General features: G+C 45.2%; 1 protein-coding gene across 1 annotated transcript in view; it reads left to right on the forward strand.

Moving 5' to 3' along the window:
- The first annotated feature begins 964 nt into the window (after window positions 1–964).
- The window catches only part of SLC9A4 (solute carrier family 9 member A4), a 39,208-nt gene continuing 26,865 nt past the window's right edge, over window positions 965–13,307 (forward strand). The window contains exons 1-4 of the mRNA XM_084841789.1: window positions 965–1,220; window positions 4,984–5,447; window positions 9,437–9,696; window positions 11,983–12,200. Coding sequence (XP_084697915.1) covers window positions 965–1,220; window positions 4,984–5,447; window positions 9,437–9,696; window positions 11,983–12,200 — 1,198 coding nt within the window. The remainder of the gene's footprint in view (window positions 1,221–4,983; window positions 5,448–9,436; window positions 9,697–11,982; window positions 12,201–13,307) is intronic.

Raw genomic sequence — 13,307 nt, forward strand, 5'->3', positions numbered from 1 at the left:
ATGCTCATTCATGAGAGCTCCCATGTGTACAGTTCTCTCCACACAATCAGTAACCCTAATCTGGATTCAAATACATTAAACTTGTCTAGAAGTATTTTAGAGATGTGAAAGCAACAGGGTAGTTTTAGAATGTCAATCATGATGCGACCCATGGCAGCTACTTATAGTTTCACTGACTCCATGCCACTTGTATTGACAATCATGTAGTGAAACCGATACAACCGCCAATAAACATGGGGCAGTGAAGACATGGGAACGTGGGCTTAAATATCTGGCTATTTGCTACAGAGAACCAGGTTGCCACATACATTCAGAATCTCACCTTGTTGCACGTATAATAAGGGAACACCACACAAAGGTTGATCAGGTGTTACTCCTGGCCATCTCCAGCTGTTTTCCAGGGAAGTGGTGAAGACTAGCTGCCGTTCTTACTAGTATCCACCAGATGTCTCTAACATATTTGACATATTAACCTATGTTTGAACTAGTTTGCTACAAAGTCAGGAATGACTGAGCTTAGGTAAACCTGGAACAAAGAACTATAGGAGGAAAACCTGTGCAACTGACTCTGTCTTCAGATTACTAGCAACTGAGTGAGTCTGTAGTGTCATTCCATGGCCTTCTCAGCCTAAAGGTAGTAGTGTTGGGCACAAAACTGTATTTCTTCTTTCCTCTCATATGGAGTAAAAGACTACAGTTGGACGCTGTGCTGGCAGTGGATTGCAGAAGTCTGGAAAAACCACCACCTGTATTTCCAGGTCGAGCTTAGTTTCTCATCAACATCTGAGAAGAAGTTGTGTTTGGGACTAACTAAAGCTGCCAAACACAAACTAGGCATATAGCTGGGGAAATCCTAAGCACTCAGAACTAAAATGTGCATTTAATAGGAAGAGAAATACAACATAGGTGTTCCTGCATAGAACAGATTCTTCAAGTAACATTCAAAGAAAGTTTCCTCTTCACCATGGGCCTTCAGCTTCTTGGGCATCTGAATTTCCTCAGTTGGTTGCTTGTGCTGTCAACCCTGGAAGTTTGTTTGGCTGCCCTGTATGTGAAACTGCCGCACAGGAATTCCAGCTCTTTGCCTGATGCTGACCCATTTGATGCAACGGAATCGGGGCGAGATGAGCGGCTGCACGTTTTCACAGTGGATTATGAGTATGTGCAAATCCCCTATGAAGTTACACTTTGGATACTCTTGGCTTCTCTGGCAAAAATAGGTGAGTAAAAAATGTCTTAGTATCTCCCCCCTCCCTGCCCCACCACACATACATACAGAGGCAATGCAATAGTAAAACTGCAAAAAGAAAAACAAATACAATTTGTCACCCAGAAACAACCATGTCAGGTATTTTAGGGCACTAACAGTGCAATTCTAGACAGAGGTCTTTTCAGAAGAAATTCCCACTGAATTCAATTGGGACTACTCCCATGTAAGTGGGTATAGGATTGCAGCCTAAGTATATTCTGCTTAATTTATGGGACTTGAACAATTAAATACCCTTGTCACCAGAAGTCCAACTTCTGGAAGTCAAATAATAAGACTAGATAAAGTGTTAATAGTCTTAAAGTTACTTTGTGATTAAGATTGCAATCCTATACTTTCTTACCTGGGAGCAAGCCCCACTGAATCCAATAGAATTTACTTCTGAGGACACAGATATAGGATTGCACTATAAGGATGTTTTTGAAATTCGCTAACTCTAAAACATCCAGGATCATGCATCTGGTATACTGAGGAAAAAGGTTGCACTTTTATCTCTGAAATAGTATAACGTCCCTTTCTAGTCACTAATCTGTGAAAAAGACTGAATGTTGGTATGCCTTGAAACTCTCAGTAAAATTCTTTAGTGTACTGCAGCGAAAACTCCCTGTTTCACTTCTGGGTTAATGTGGGGGAAGGGGAAAGGAGCATGAGGTTTTACGGTGCATACCTAGGCATGTTTACTCAGACAGAAGTCCCACTACATTCAACAGGGCTTATTCTCAGGTGTGTATAGGACTGCAGCCTTAATGAGCTGAATTTGTCTCAGTGACCTCCATAACTTGAAACAGTCATAGGCCATGCAACACATAGCTTCGACATGACTGAAACAAAATTTGTTTGCGTGTAATTTTCTAGCTCAATTTACCTGGTAAAAAATAGAGTTATATTCTAGTTTTAATTGTTCCCCTACATTCCCAGTTATAAATACTTTTGGAGGCAAAACCCAAGGTGTAAAAGTATTGAATTTAGTAAACTGACATTTACCATTATTGCCTTACAATTAATTTTTAAAAGCTTAGATTTAATATTTGTTTTGAAAAGTATCCCTCAAAGTTACATTTCAAAAATCTTTGAAATTCAGTCAAACTCTTCAATCAAAAGTCAGTCTCTAAAACCTGAACCAGTTTCAAAATTATGCAATATTTAGGGCACAAACCTATGGCCGCTAGTCAGCGGCTAGACGGCCATATGATAGGTTGGTTCCTGGGAACCGACCTTGAAGCCCACGCTCTGAGGTTGGTTCCGGGAGAACTGACCCCCACCCCCTCCTGTGCTGCCTCATAGGCAGCGCGGATCAGCCCCGCACTCCATGCTTGTAATTGCAGTGCGGAGCAGTGAAAATGGGGCATTCCCAGAGGTGGGCTGGGGGGAGAAGTTGGAAATCCGGTACAATTTATTTATTTATTCATTTCATTTCATTTCTATACTGCCCAATAGCCAAAGCTCTCTGGGTGGTTCACAAAAATTGAACAACATATCCTATGTGTCATCCAGCTGCCGCTTCCCATACTCCGAGATCCCGCAGCTAGACAGCCAAAATCGGCTGTCTAGCCATGAAAGCAGGGCTGGGGGAGCGAGGAGGAGATCTGCTCCTCACCACTCCTCCCAATCTGCACTGGATGGGAGGTGGTGACTGGGGCCCTTGGGGTCAGAGGTGACTGTCAATCTTGATAGGATTGCTTCTTAGTTTCTGGTCTGGTTGAGGCTTACCTTTCTCTTCAGCTGCTACTTGGCTGTTTGCAAGCCCTTCATCACATGGGCCATGACTGGAGAAAATGTTCTAAGACCCACTTGTTTTAATAAGAGATCTAAAGGAACAGTATATAAATCTCTCCCACTTAAATAATCAGTGCTTGTTGTGATGAAGCCTCTGGCACCAATTGGCTGAGCTGCTGTGATGGCATGGAATATTCATAAATATGCCAAGTGCTTAGGAAACAATGATGTCAGAATGCCTGCAGTTGAATTTTGGTGAGAGAAGACAGATTGTCAGTTTAGTTGGGACTGAAATCTCACATGGGCCCTACGAATAGTAGCTTTGTTGGCAGGGGACTGGAAAGTCATCCTGGGTGGCAGGAAAACTGTGGAAGCCCAGAAAGAGAGGAAGCCTTCCTCCAGCCACACAGGGTGGCTGGAAGAAGGGTGCATAGTGGGCAATGGACTGAGAAAGGAAGGAAGTGTAGGTAAAGGACAAGAAAATCTGAGGAAAGGGCTGAGGAAACAGGGAGCTGAGACAAGAAAAGACTAATTAAAGGCGAGGGCAGATTTTCACAGAGTGATTGGAGCTAACCATATACTTTTTTGGCTACAGGCTTCTAGTGAGACATAAAATGCCATCACTTTAGCTGCCCCATGCTCTTTTCATGTGTTGACTGTTCATGAGAATCCAGTGATATGTCACAAACACTATAAGGCTGTGATACAGTTCATCACCTCCTGATTCAATGGAAGTGCTCAAAACTGTCAACTGTGATCTCTCCACTCATGAGAACATTCATCACACCAGAGGGAAAATTCATATTGTGATGACTTCTGTATCACACTCAGTATCACCTGTCTGTATTTGCCAAGAAGCTGCAAGTCTCAAGATAATGTAAGTCTTCCTGTTCTGAGGGTACAAACAGGGCCATCATATTTTCAGGGTATTTTTGCCCCCTACGACTTTACAACCAACCCCATCAAATTTCAGCACTTTTAAAGGTCAATAAGAGTGTGAGGATGAACTTGAGCACACTCCAGGAGAGAGCGGAGGACAGGAAGGCCTGGCGTGCTATGGCCCATGGGGTCACGAAGAGTCGGACACGACTGAACAGAAACAACAAGAGTGCGAGGGCTCAAGTTTGGCTGGACTGTGCTAAAATGATTCTTGCCATTCTTACACATTTTGGTTGCTCAGAAAATCTTTTATTCATTCATGCAGATCAAGTGATGGGTGTATATTGTAGGGTGCTTCCAAACAGAGGGCTCCTAGCACTAACGGTCAGAAGGCATTGTGCAGCTATTCCGTCTTTTTCCCCTTAATGGATTTTTGGCAGTGAGAAAATGAGGAAGTGGTGTAGTGGGAGATTTTGAAGTGCAGGTGCTCATCGTGACAATCCTCATAGCCATGCCCCCAAGGAAAGTCCAAAAATGCAGGCTGCTGTGTGGATCCGTTTCGACAAACACCACATCTAGCTGCTTTCATGTCCACCAGGGGCAGGTCTTTACAACCAATGGCTCTTAATTGCCTATTCCAGAACAAGCCACCCCAAAAGACTTTGCATTACAAGGGAAAAATATATTGTTGCTGGGAAAATTCATGCCCCACCCCTTCCGCCCTGCAAGCTACTGTGAGGGTCGCAGCTAAGCTCAGAGGGAACAGGGAACATTTCTGAGGGAGGTGGCAGATGACATCCGCCTCCCTGTCCCTGCTAATAAAAGCATGCCAGCTCTGTGTCCTCCACTACACGAGGCTTACGAGTGGAAGATGTCGTCATCTGGATCTGCCATACTTTCTGTAAATGCCTAATAAAAGCCTCATCTGGAAGCACCTGGAAGCACCTGTACTGTTATGGGTGAAAAACACATGCATTTTCTCCATTTCTAGCAGCATCTTGGGGCTTCTGATCTTGTAGAGTTATGCTAATGTCGAAGATGAGGAAAAACCAGCTATATAAGATTTTTAAAATAAACTAAATGCCACCACACCTTTATTATTTCCCTGTCTTTCCTTCCAGGTTTCCACCTCTACCACCGACTGCCACACTTCATGCCTGAGAGCTGCCTCCACATTGCCATGGGTGTCTTGGTTGGTGCAATTATTTATGGCACAGACCACAAATCCCCTCCGGTCATGACCACGAGCATCTATTTCTTGTACCTCCTGCCGCCCATTATCTTGGAGGGAGGCTACTTTATGCCCACCCGCCCCTTTTTTGAAAATTTTGGGTCCATTCTTTGGTGGTCTGCAATGGGGTCCCTCATCAATGCCTTTGGCATCGGATTTTCACTTTATGGGATCTGCCAGATTGCAGCCTTTGGCCTCAAGGATGTTACCCTCCTCGACAGTCTCCTGTTTGGCAGCATGATCTCAGCAGTGGATCCTGCAGCTGTCTTAGCTGTCTTTGAGGAGATGTCTGTTAATGAACAGCTTTACATGATGATCTTTGGAGAATCTTTGTTAAACGATGGGATCACTGTGGTAAGTACGTTGCAGGTTTTGTAGAAATTGGGCTTCTCTGTTCCATTTATTGTTATTGTCATCTTCATTGTTGTCATCATCATTGTTGTCGTCATCATCATCATCATCATCATCACCCTCCCTTTCCTCTCAGGAGATCAGGGCAGCATACATGGTCAATATCTCCTCTTTTAGTACCCAACAACCCTGTGAGTAGGTTAAGCTGAGAGATGGTGAATGGGCCCAGTGAGCTTCCTGGTTGAGCAAGAATTTGAACCCAGATCTCCCTAGTCAAAGTTCAATACATTGTCCACTGCACCATACTGGCTAGATATGGGTATAATTTATGGAAGCCAGGAGAAGTGTCTTTGCCCAGTGCAAAACCAAAATCTGTATTATTGCAACAAAGACATGGGACGTTTCTGCTCATCCTCCAACTTCTCACCATGAAAATGCAGATCCCCTTTGCATAAGTGGGGGAGCTTAGGGGTAGTCCAGCAGTGTGATCTGGTGGACAATGGCAAGGTCAGCACAGATCCTTTCTATGTGAGGCATTTATTGTGTGCTCATGATTCCTCACTCACAGTAGTTTGCAGATGCTTTACATGACATCCTCCTCCTCCAGGTAGGGATGTACGAATTACTTACCTGCTGGTCTGGTGGAGGGGGTCTGCGGCAGGGAGGCGATCCGTCCCTCCCCCCAGAATCCTCACCAGCTGGCTTCGCTCCGCAGTGATTCCGCGGAGCCGCTGGCCGACTCCGAAGCCCCAGAGATACGGCCGCCATTGCCATATCGCTGGCTGGACTGACATACTGCAGATGCAAATGGCACCCAGTGTAGTGGACACCATTTGTGTCCCTGCTCTTTGACATGATAGGCTACGTAAATCTTTAGGTAGCTTATTGTGCGAAGGAACAGGGACACAAATACACCATTTGCATCCCTATTTTTTCACACAATAGGCTATATAAAGATTTACATAGCCTATTACGTCAAAGAGCAGGGATGCAAATGGCATAGCGGATGCAGTCTGTCAGTCCAGCCAGCGATACGTCAATGGCAGCTGTATCGCTGGGGCTTCAGAGCCGGCGGCAGGCAGGATCTGGTGGGTGAGGACTTCGCGGGGAGGTGGAGGTAAGAGGTCTGATTCTCCACAGACTTCGGGGGGCTGGATTCAATAGAATCCGGCCTCACTGGGGTCCATGGAGGATTTCTCCTACATCCCTACCTCCAGGGCTCTCCCATTCTTTGCATTTTTCCAGGGTTTTCTTTTCTAATGAGGAATATCTGGTATTTCCCTGAATGGTGGCATGAACCCCTATGTGTTTGCGCAATTCTGCTATACCACAGCACCACTAGTGGTTGTGTAATGGAATGTATAGAAAGGCAGAGAAAGAAACCGCCCAGAAAAAAACACAGGTAAAGGAGCCAATCTTAATCCCACAAAGAATCCAGAAGCAGAAGCCTCGGTAAAGTGGCGGATTAAAAGCCTCATGTAGAAAAGTGCACAGTCCAGACTCAACCATGCATGCTACAATCTGAAAGCGGGAACTAAAAGTGCATGCAGGCAGCTGGCCTCAGATGATAAATGCAGTGAGGCAAGCCACGGACTACTTGGCATATAGTACACAAGTATGCCTTATATTGCATTTCTGCTGTTTGGAAGACATCAGCCCATTTTACAGATGAGGAAAGCTGAGCCACAGCAATAAGTGACTAGTCCAAGATCAGCCAGTGCAGTCCTGGCAAGAGGTTGTTAAGCATAATAACCATGCATACAGAGTGCCCCTGAGTGTATGAAGTCTGTAACACTAACACTTCCATACAGAATTAAGAAGCATAGCACGTATCTCATTCAAATTCGAAATGGAGCACTCCTCTTTTTATAAATTCAGAACTAACTTCAACTCTATGGCCAGCAAACTACACCCAGAGAACATGTAAATTCTGTTCTCCACATAGCAATACAGCATACCAAGCCCTTTGGCACTCCTTTTATGTATAGACAGACAATCTGTCAGTACAACCGTAACAGCCTGGTGTTTTCTTTTCTTTTTAGTTGTTATAGGACAGATATAAAAGAGAAAGGAGACAGTATGTATATGGCCATCGTGCGCTGCTGTACTGAAGTGGTACAGACCATGTGTCACAGCCACATGGATCTAAAGCAGCCTTTCTCAACCTGGTACCCTCCAGATGTGTTGGACTACACCTCCCGTCACCCTCATTAGCATGGGCATTGGGCTGCTGGAGATGATGGGAGGTGTAGTCCAACACATCTGGAGAACATCAGGTTGGGAAAGGCTGATCTAAAGGATTGTGATGCTTGCAGGCACACAAACACTACGTTTAGGCTTCCATAGCCGAACAGGCTTGTTGCTAAGCATTTTTATATTCTTCAGATTAGCATCATCATTTTGATGATCAGTCCTCTAGAACATTTAATAATGCTTTCCCAAAAATGATAGCTGCAAGCACAGCAGTGGTGAACTAGTCAGTTCATTGTTGCATGTACAAAGAAGCAATGTCTGTGCTTTCTTACTGACAAACAGTATTTGTATGCCACCCAATAACGCTGCTCTCTGGGTAGCTTATGATGACAAAACATGAAAATGCAATAACAAGTCAACAGAACAGTAAAAAGAAACATAAAATATTAGCAGTGGCAAACAGCACATTCCTACAAGTACACGGGAAATCCATAATTCAGTAGATTAAAAGTGCTCCGATCTAAAATGTCTGGGAAAGTAAAAAGGTCCTCACCTTTCAGTGGCTAGCACCAAAGAAAGTATAAGGAAGGTGCCAGGCAAGCCTCTCTGGAGAGGGGACCCCATAACCAGGATGTCACCACTGAAACTGACCAGAGAACTGACCAGAAACACCAGTTTATGGTTACCAAGAGCAATAATACTTGTGATGAAGCTTTTTGACATAGACAACACTAACGCGTTTCCTACCTTTCCATTTCTTTAGTGTCTTTTGGAAAGCTAATTTGTAAAAAGTCATATTTATTACTATTATTGGTGCTGTTATGATATTTCTATATACGAATCACGAGCTGATTAAGATGATCAGTATCTATCAAAGCGTATCCTAATGCTGCAAAGCAAAAACAAATCTGTAAACCCATGGGGAGGCACCATCTGAACTCCTCCAGTATGAATAATATAATGAACGATTAGCACACATTATGCACTGTAATAAACCTGAGCTAGTTAAACAAACCACCTGCAATAGATAATAATCTGGCATATAGATTCACAAGTATATATTTTACCGGGTTTATAATTTGCTTTAATGGATCATTATATGGTAATATAAATTGCAGCCCCATCCCCAATTCAGATTTGGACTGCAGCAGACAAAAGGGTTAAAGCCCTCTTATCCACCATGCTAGGATTGGGGCACCTCTGCTTACTCTAGAGTAAAAATAACAGGGGGAGGGAAAGACTGCTACATCTTTAAAGTAATATGTCCTTTAGGTCTCGTGCCCCATTAGTCCTGTGTAATTAAATTATAGCTCATGTTACCCATAGTTTTAGTTATTTGCTACACTGGGACACTGAATGTTAAAACAAAACGGGATTAGGTAGGAAGTGGGGATTCTCCTTGAACAGACTTTGCCTTCCTAACATTCCTTTTTTCCATGTAAGATGGTGACTGATGTTACACAGTTGCCTGTGAATAGTCTACCTAGGCCCATCAAAGAGTGCTTCCAGATGGAGGGCTCCTAGCATTACTAATCCAAAGGCATTGCACAGCTGTTCCATCTTTTTTTCCTCAACAGATTTTTTTTCTGGTAAGAAAAAGGATGGAAGAAGCAGTGGGAAAGCACAGGAGGCTTACAAATGACAGAAAGTGACGTGGTCTTGAACCCGGGTAAAATTCCATGAACAAAGCAGGGAAATTGCAAAATAAAAGCCTCATTTGGAAGCACCCTAAATAATCCTGGTAACTTGCATCTTTGGGTAGCCTAGTTATGAGACATTTGTTTATTTCCCCACTTCAGGTCTTATACAACATACTCATTGACTTCACCCAGATGCATCGCTATGAAGAGATTGAACCCGTTGACATCCTGGCTGGATTTGCTCGCTTTTTTGTAGTGAGCTTTGGCGGGTTGCTGTTTGGCATTGCCTTTGGGTTTGTGGCAGCATTCATGACTCGATTCACACAGAATATTTCTTCCATTGAACCTCTCCTGGTCTTCATGTTCAGCTATTTGTCCTATTTAGCTGCGGAAACACTTTACATTTCTGGCATCTTGGCGTGAGTATAACAGCAGCTCCAGCTTTCACACCACCCACCATGCGATAGACTTATCATTTCCTGTCTCTACGCTCTGGCTCTAAGGTTGTTGCCTCAGGTGATACGAAAGAATGTTTGACTAACAAGAGATGCTTAAGATGCTATGCAACAAGCAATTAAAACACATTGGATTCTTTTGATATTCACCCCACCACCACCGTAACTAGTAACAAGCTCAGCACACTCTACAGGTTTACTAAGTGCTGCAGGTGTCAGAGCCAGAGCACACCAACACTTTGGGGGACGTGTTTTCACGTGTTATTGAGTTATGAAGTCTGGGTTGTTTAAATCATGGGATGTCGTTATGTGTGAACACAGAACCATGGGTTGTTTTGCCAGGCTACAGAGGTGGCTGGCAAGAATGGTGAAAAAAAAAGCCACCAGTACTACAGTGTCACAAAGGCATTTGGGATACAGGGAGGGAGTGTGCAAAGGAGGAGGGAAACAACCCAGGGATTGAGAAATCAAATCACAGTTTGTTTGATGATATGCCAGACAAATCCTGGGTAGGGCAACAAAATATGGGTTAAATAAACCATGAGTTAGTGTTATGTGCAAACCAGGTCAGTGTATTACTGTAAACAACATTTTTGAAGTGCAGTGGAAGGCTGAGGAGTGGACAGAATTTCACATCTCAAGGGGCATCCCAGCCTCCCCAGGTGAAGACCCTTCTGTTCACCCAGGGCTTTAAAATAATTCAAGTAGTCTGTCTAAGCCTCTCAGTTCTGAAATCAGTGTTTTCATTCTGGGGCTGCTGTGAGGTGTTTTTTTGTTTGAGCATTTATGGTCTTATGTTTTATTTTGTATTCAAATTGTTTTCTGTTTATTTATTGTAAGCCACCCAGAAAACTTTATTTTGTGGGGCAGCATACAAACATCGTGAATCAATAAACAGCCTGCAACAAAATGTTGAAGTGCATCTCCCTCACCTCCTAGTAGGAGGGCTCCCATTCAGGGTTTCAGCCAGCCCACCATGCCCTCCTCCAAAGGGCTATAAGCTGTATGGTGCTCGGGCAGAACATTCCACTTCCCTCCAGTTTTCCACTATCCTTTTCCAAGCATTCCATGGCTACTGAGCATGCTTAATCTTCACTGGGATGGTGCTTTTCCTGGGGTTGTGGGGAAGGTTGCCCTCTTAGGTTTTTAATGTGTACTTCTGCAAACCTCGGAGTTCCTCCAAGCCTGTTCTCAAGGGCTTTCTTTTGGCTCCAGTTCTGTTGGTGTTCACTACCTGAATTCCCTTTTAGAAGAAGTGACACCATCCAAGATGCGTCCCCTAATTAATGTGAGTGCAGAGGTGGACATTAGCAGGGGGAGAATCACCAGACGTGTGTGTCGGTCTCCTTAACCCTTCCCATGCCTGAGTCTCCCCTGCAAATCTCCCCAGGCTGTTCCTCCTGGCGCCGCAACCTAGCCAGAGAAAATATGTTTGGAGGGGGCATTTGCAGGGGAGAATTGGCTGGTGGGGAGACTGTTAGGCACCCACTCCTGCCTGCTCACTGATTCTTCCCTGCAAATGCCTCCCCCCGCCTCCAAATGTTAGCATTACAAAATATGTTGGCTTAGTTCTTTGTAGTATTATGCTGAAGGCGCTACTAGATGCTGGCTTTATGAATGGCAGGCATGCTGACATAACGCTTGTGACATTCCCCGGCTACGTGGGGACTATGGCTCTCTACAGGCTGATTGCTGCTAGCATTACACAGTCCAAATCAGCAGCTGGGTCTCAGGGTAGCTGGTTCTTCTAACCAACAGAGGGAAGGAGCCACAGCTCAGAGGCAGAGCACGTGCTGTGTATGTCAAAGGTGCCAGGTCCAATCCCCGGCATCTCCAGGTACAGATGGGAAAGACCCTGATCTGAAATGCTGGGGAGCCATTGCCAGTCAGTGTAGCTTTGGCCAACCTGATGCCCACCAGATGTGTTGGATTGCAACCTCCCATTGTCCCCAGTGGCCATGCTGGTTGGGGATGACGGGAGTTATATTCTGACACATCTGGAGGTCATCAGGTTGGGGGCGGCTCATGTAGACAATAGCGAACTAGATGCACCAGTGGTCTGATTCTGTTTAACCCTCATTTAGACACTCGTTATGCACTGAGGAACTCCAGCTTCAGACCTGATTGTCAAAGAGCCACAAAATGAGCCTCGAGTGGACTGCGGGAGTCACATCCTTCATGGGGAAATCCTCTTATTTTTGACTTCGCAGCTTACAGTGGCTCACACCTCCTCTCTTTGCGAATCAACAGGATTACGGCATGCGCGGTGACTATGAAAAAATACGTGGAGGCAAACGTTTCCCAAAACTCCTACACAACAATAAAATACTTCATGAAAATGCTGAGCAGCATTAGTGAGACCCTGATATTTGTGTTCATGGGAGTGTCTACAGTCGGTCGGAACCACGAATGGAACTGGGCGTTCATTGGCTTTGCGTTGGTCTTCTGCATGCTCTGGAGGGCACTAAGTAAGTGATAACTATTTTAATCAAGCCAAACCAGGCTGACAGTGTGCTTTGCAAGGGTGGGCAGAAGGTAGATCAAAATCTACTGGTAGATCTCAAGCTAATTGGTAGTAGATCAGCAAGAGTTTCTGACTGCCAGTGGTTTAACAAAAGAACACTGGTGCAGCTAGGCAATTTTAGACCTTGGACTCAATGGTCTAGGGGCACATCTAGACGTGCCTTTTACTCTGGGGCCAGTGTGACTGGACAACGCAGTTGCCACCTCACAGTCTTCCATGCTTTCTGCCCAGAAAATGCAGGTTTCCAAGGTGTAGATTTCCCTCTGGATTTTTCAGCTGCTACGGCTTCACCACGGTGGAGTGTGCTGTCCAACCATCCCTCGGGGTGACAGCATGGTTTGCGGTGGGCGTGGAGTGGGTGGTGAATGACAGTGTGATGCCTTTTTCCTCCTCCCCTCTCTTCCCTCTCTCTCATCCCAATTGCTTCCCATCCTACCTGCAGTTGCGATGGGAGAGGGGATGGGAGAGGGAAGCGGAGCTTTGTGCTGCCACCGCTGAGAGCAACTGCGTCCCTCTCTGCTGGGGCTCTGCTCAGCAGAGAGGGATGCAGCTGCATTGGGAGAGGGAAGCGGGGTTCATGCAGCCGCTGCTGTGAGCAACTGCATCCCTCTCTGCCAGGTGCCGTTGCTCGCGGCACTGGTGACAGCACTTGTCGGGCTCCTGTGCCGCAGCAAAACTGCGCAGTAACTACTAGCCCCCCCCCCCGTCTATCTTGGTCATTGAGCATCCACAGCGCAGGAGCTGTGCAGCTCCAACGATGCAATAGACCCAGTCGGTGCCATGTAGATTATCGACAGCCATGTGTATTATTTCAGTTGTGAAGCACAAAACATAATATTTCTATTCTCTTCCCAGTCCACATCATTCTATATTTTGTTGGCCAACCCTGATGAAGAAAAGAAATACTTTGAGCCTGTGCAGTTTCACATTTTCAGCTCACTTGGATCATGGCTCCATCATGACTACAATTAGGGATGTCAGAGAATTCCGCCACGGATCTCAGTGAGGCCGAATGCCAGTGCATTCGGCCCCCCGAAATCCGTGGCGGAAC

The sequence above is a fragment of the Heloderma suspectum genome, chromosome 3 (assembly GCF_057233095.1).
Source record: "Heloderma suspectum isolate Gila_16-S chromosome 3, 16-S_ref, whole genome shotgun sequence".
NCBI classification, from domain to species: Eukaryota; Metazoa; Chordata; class Lepidosauria; order Squamata; family Helodermatidae; genus Heloderma; species Heloderma suspectum.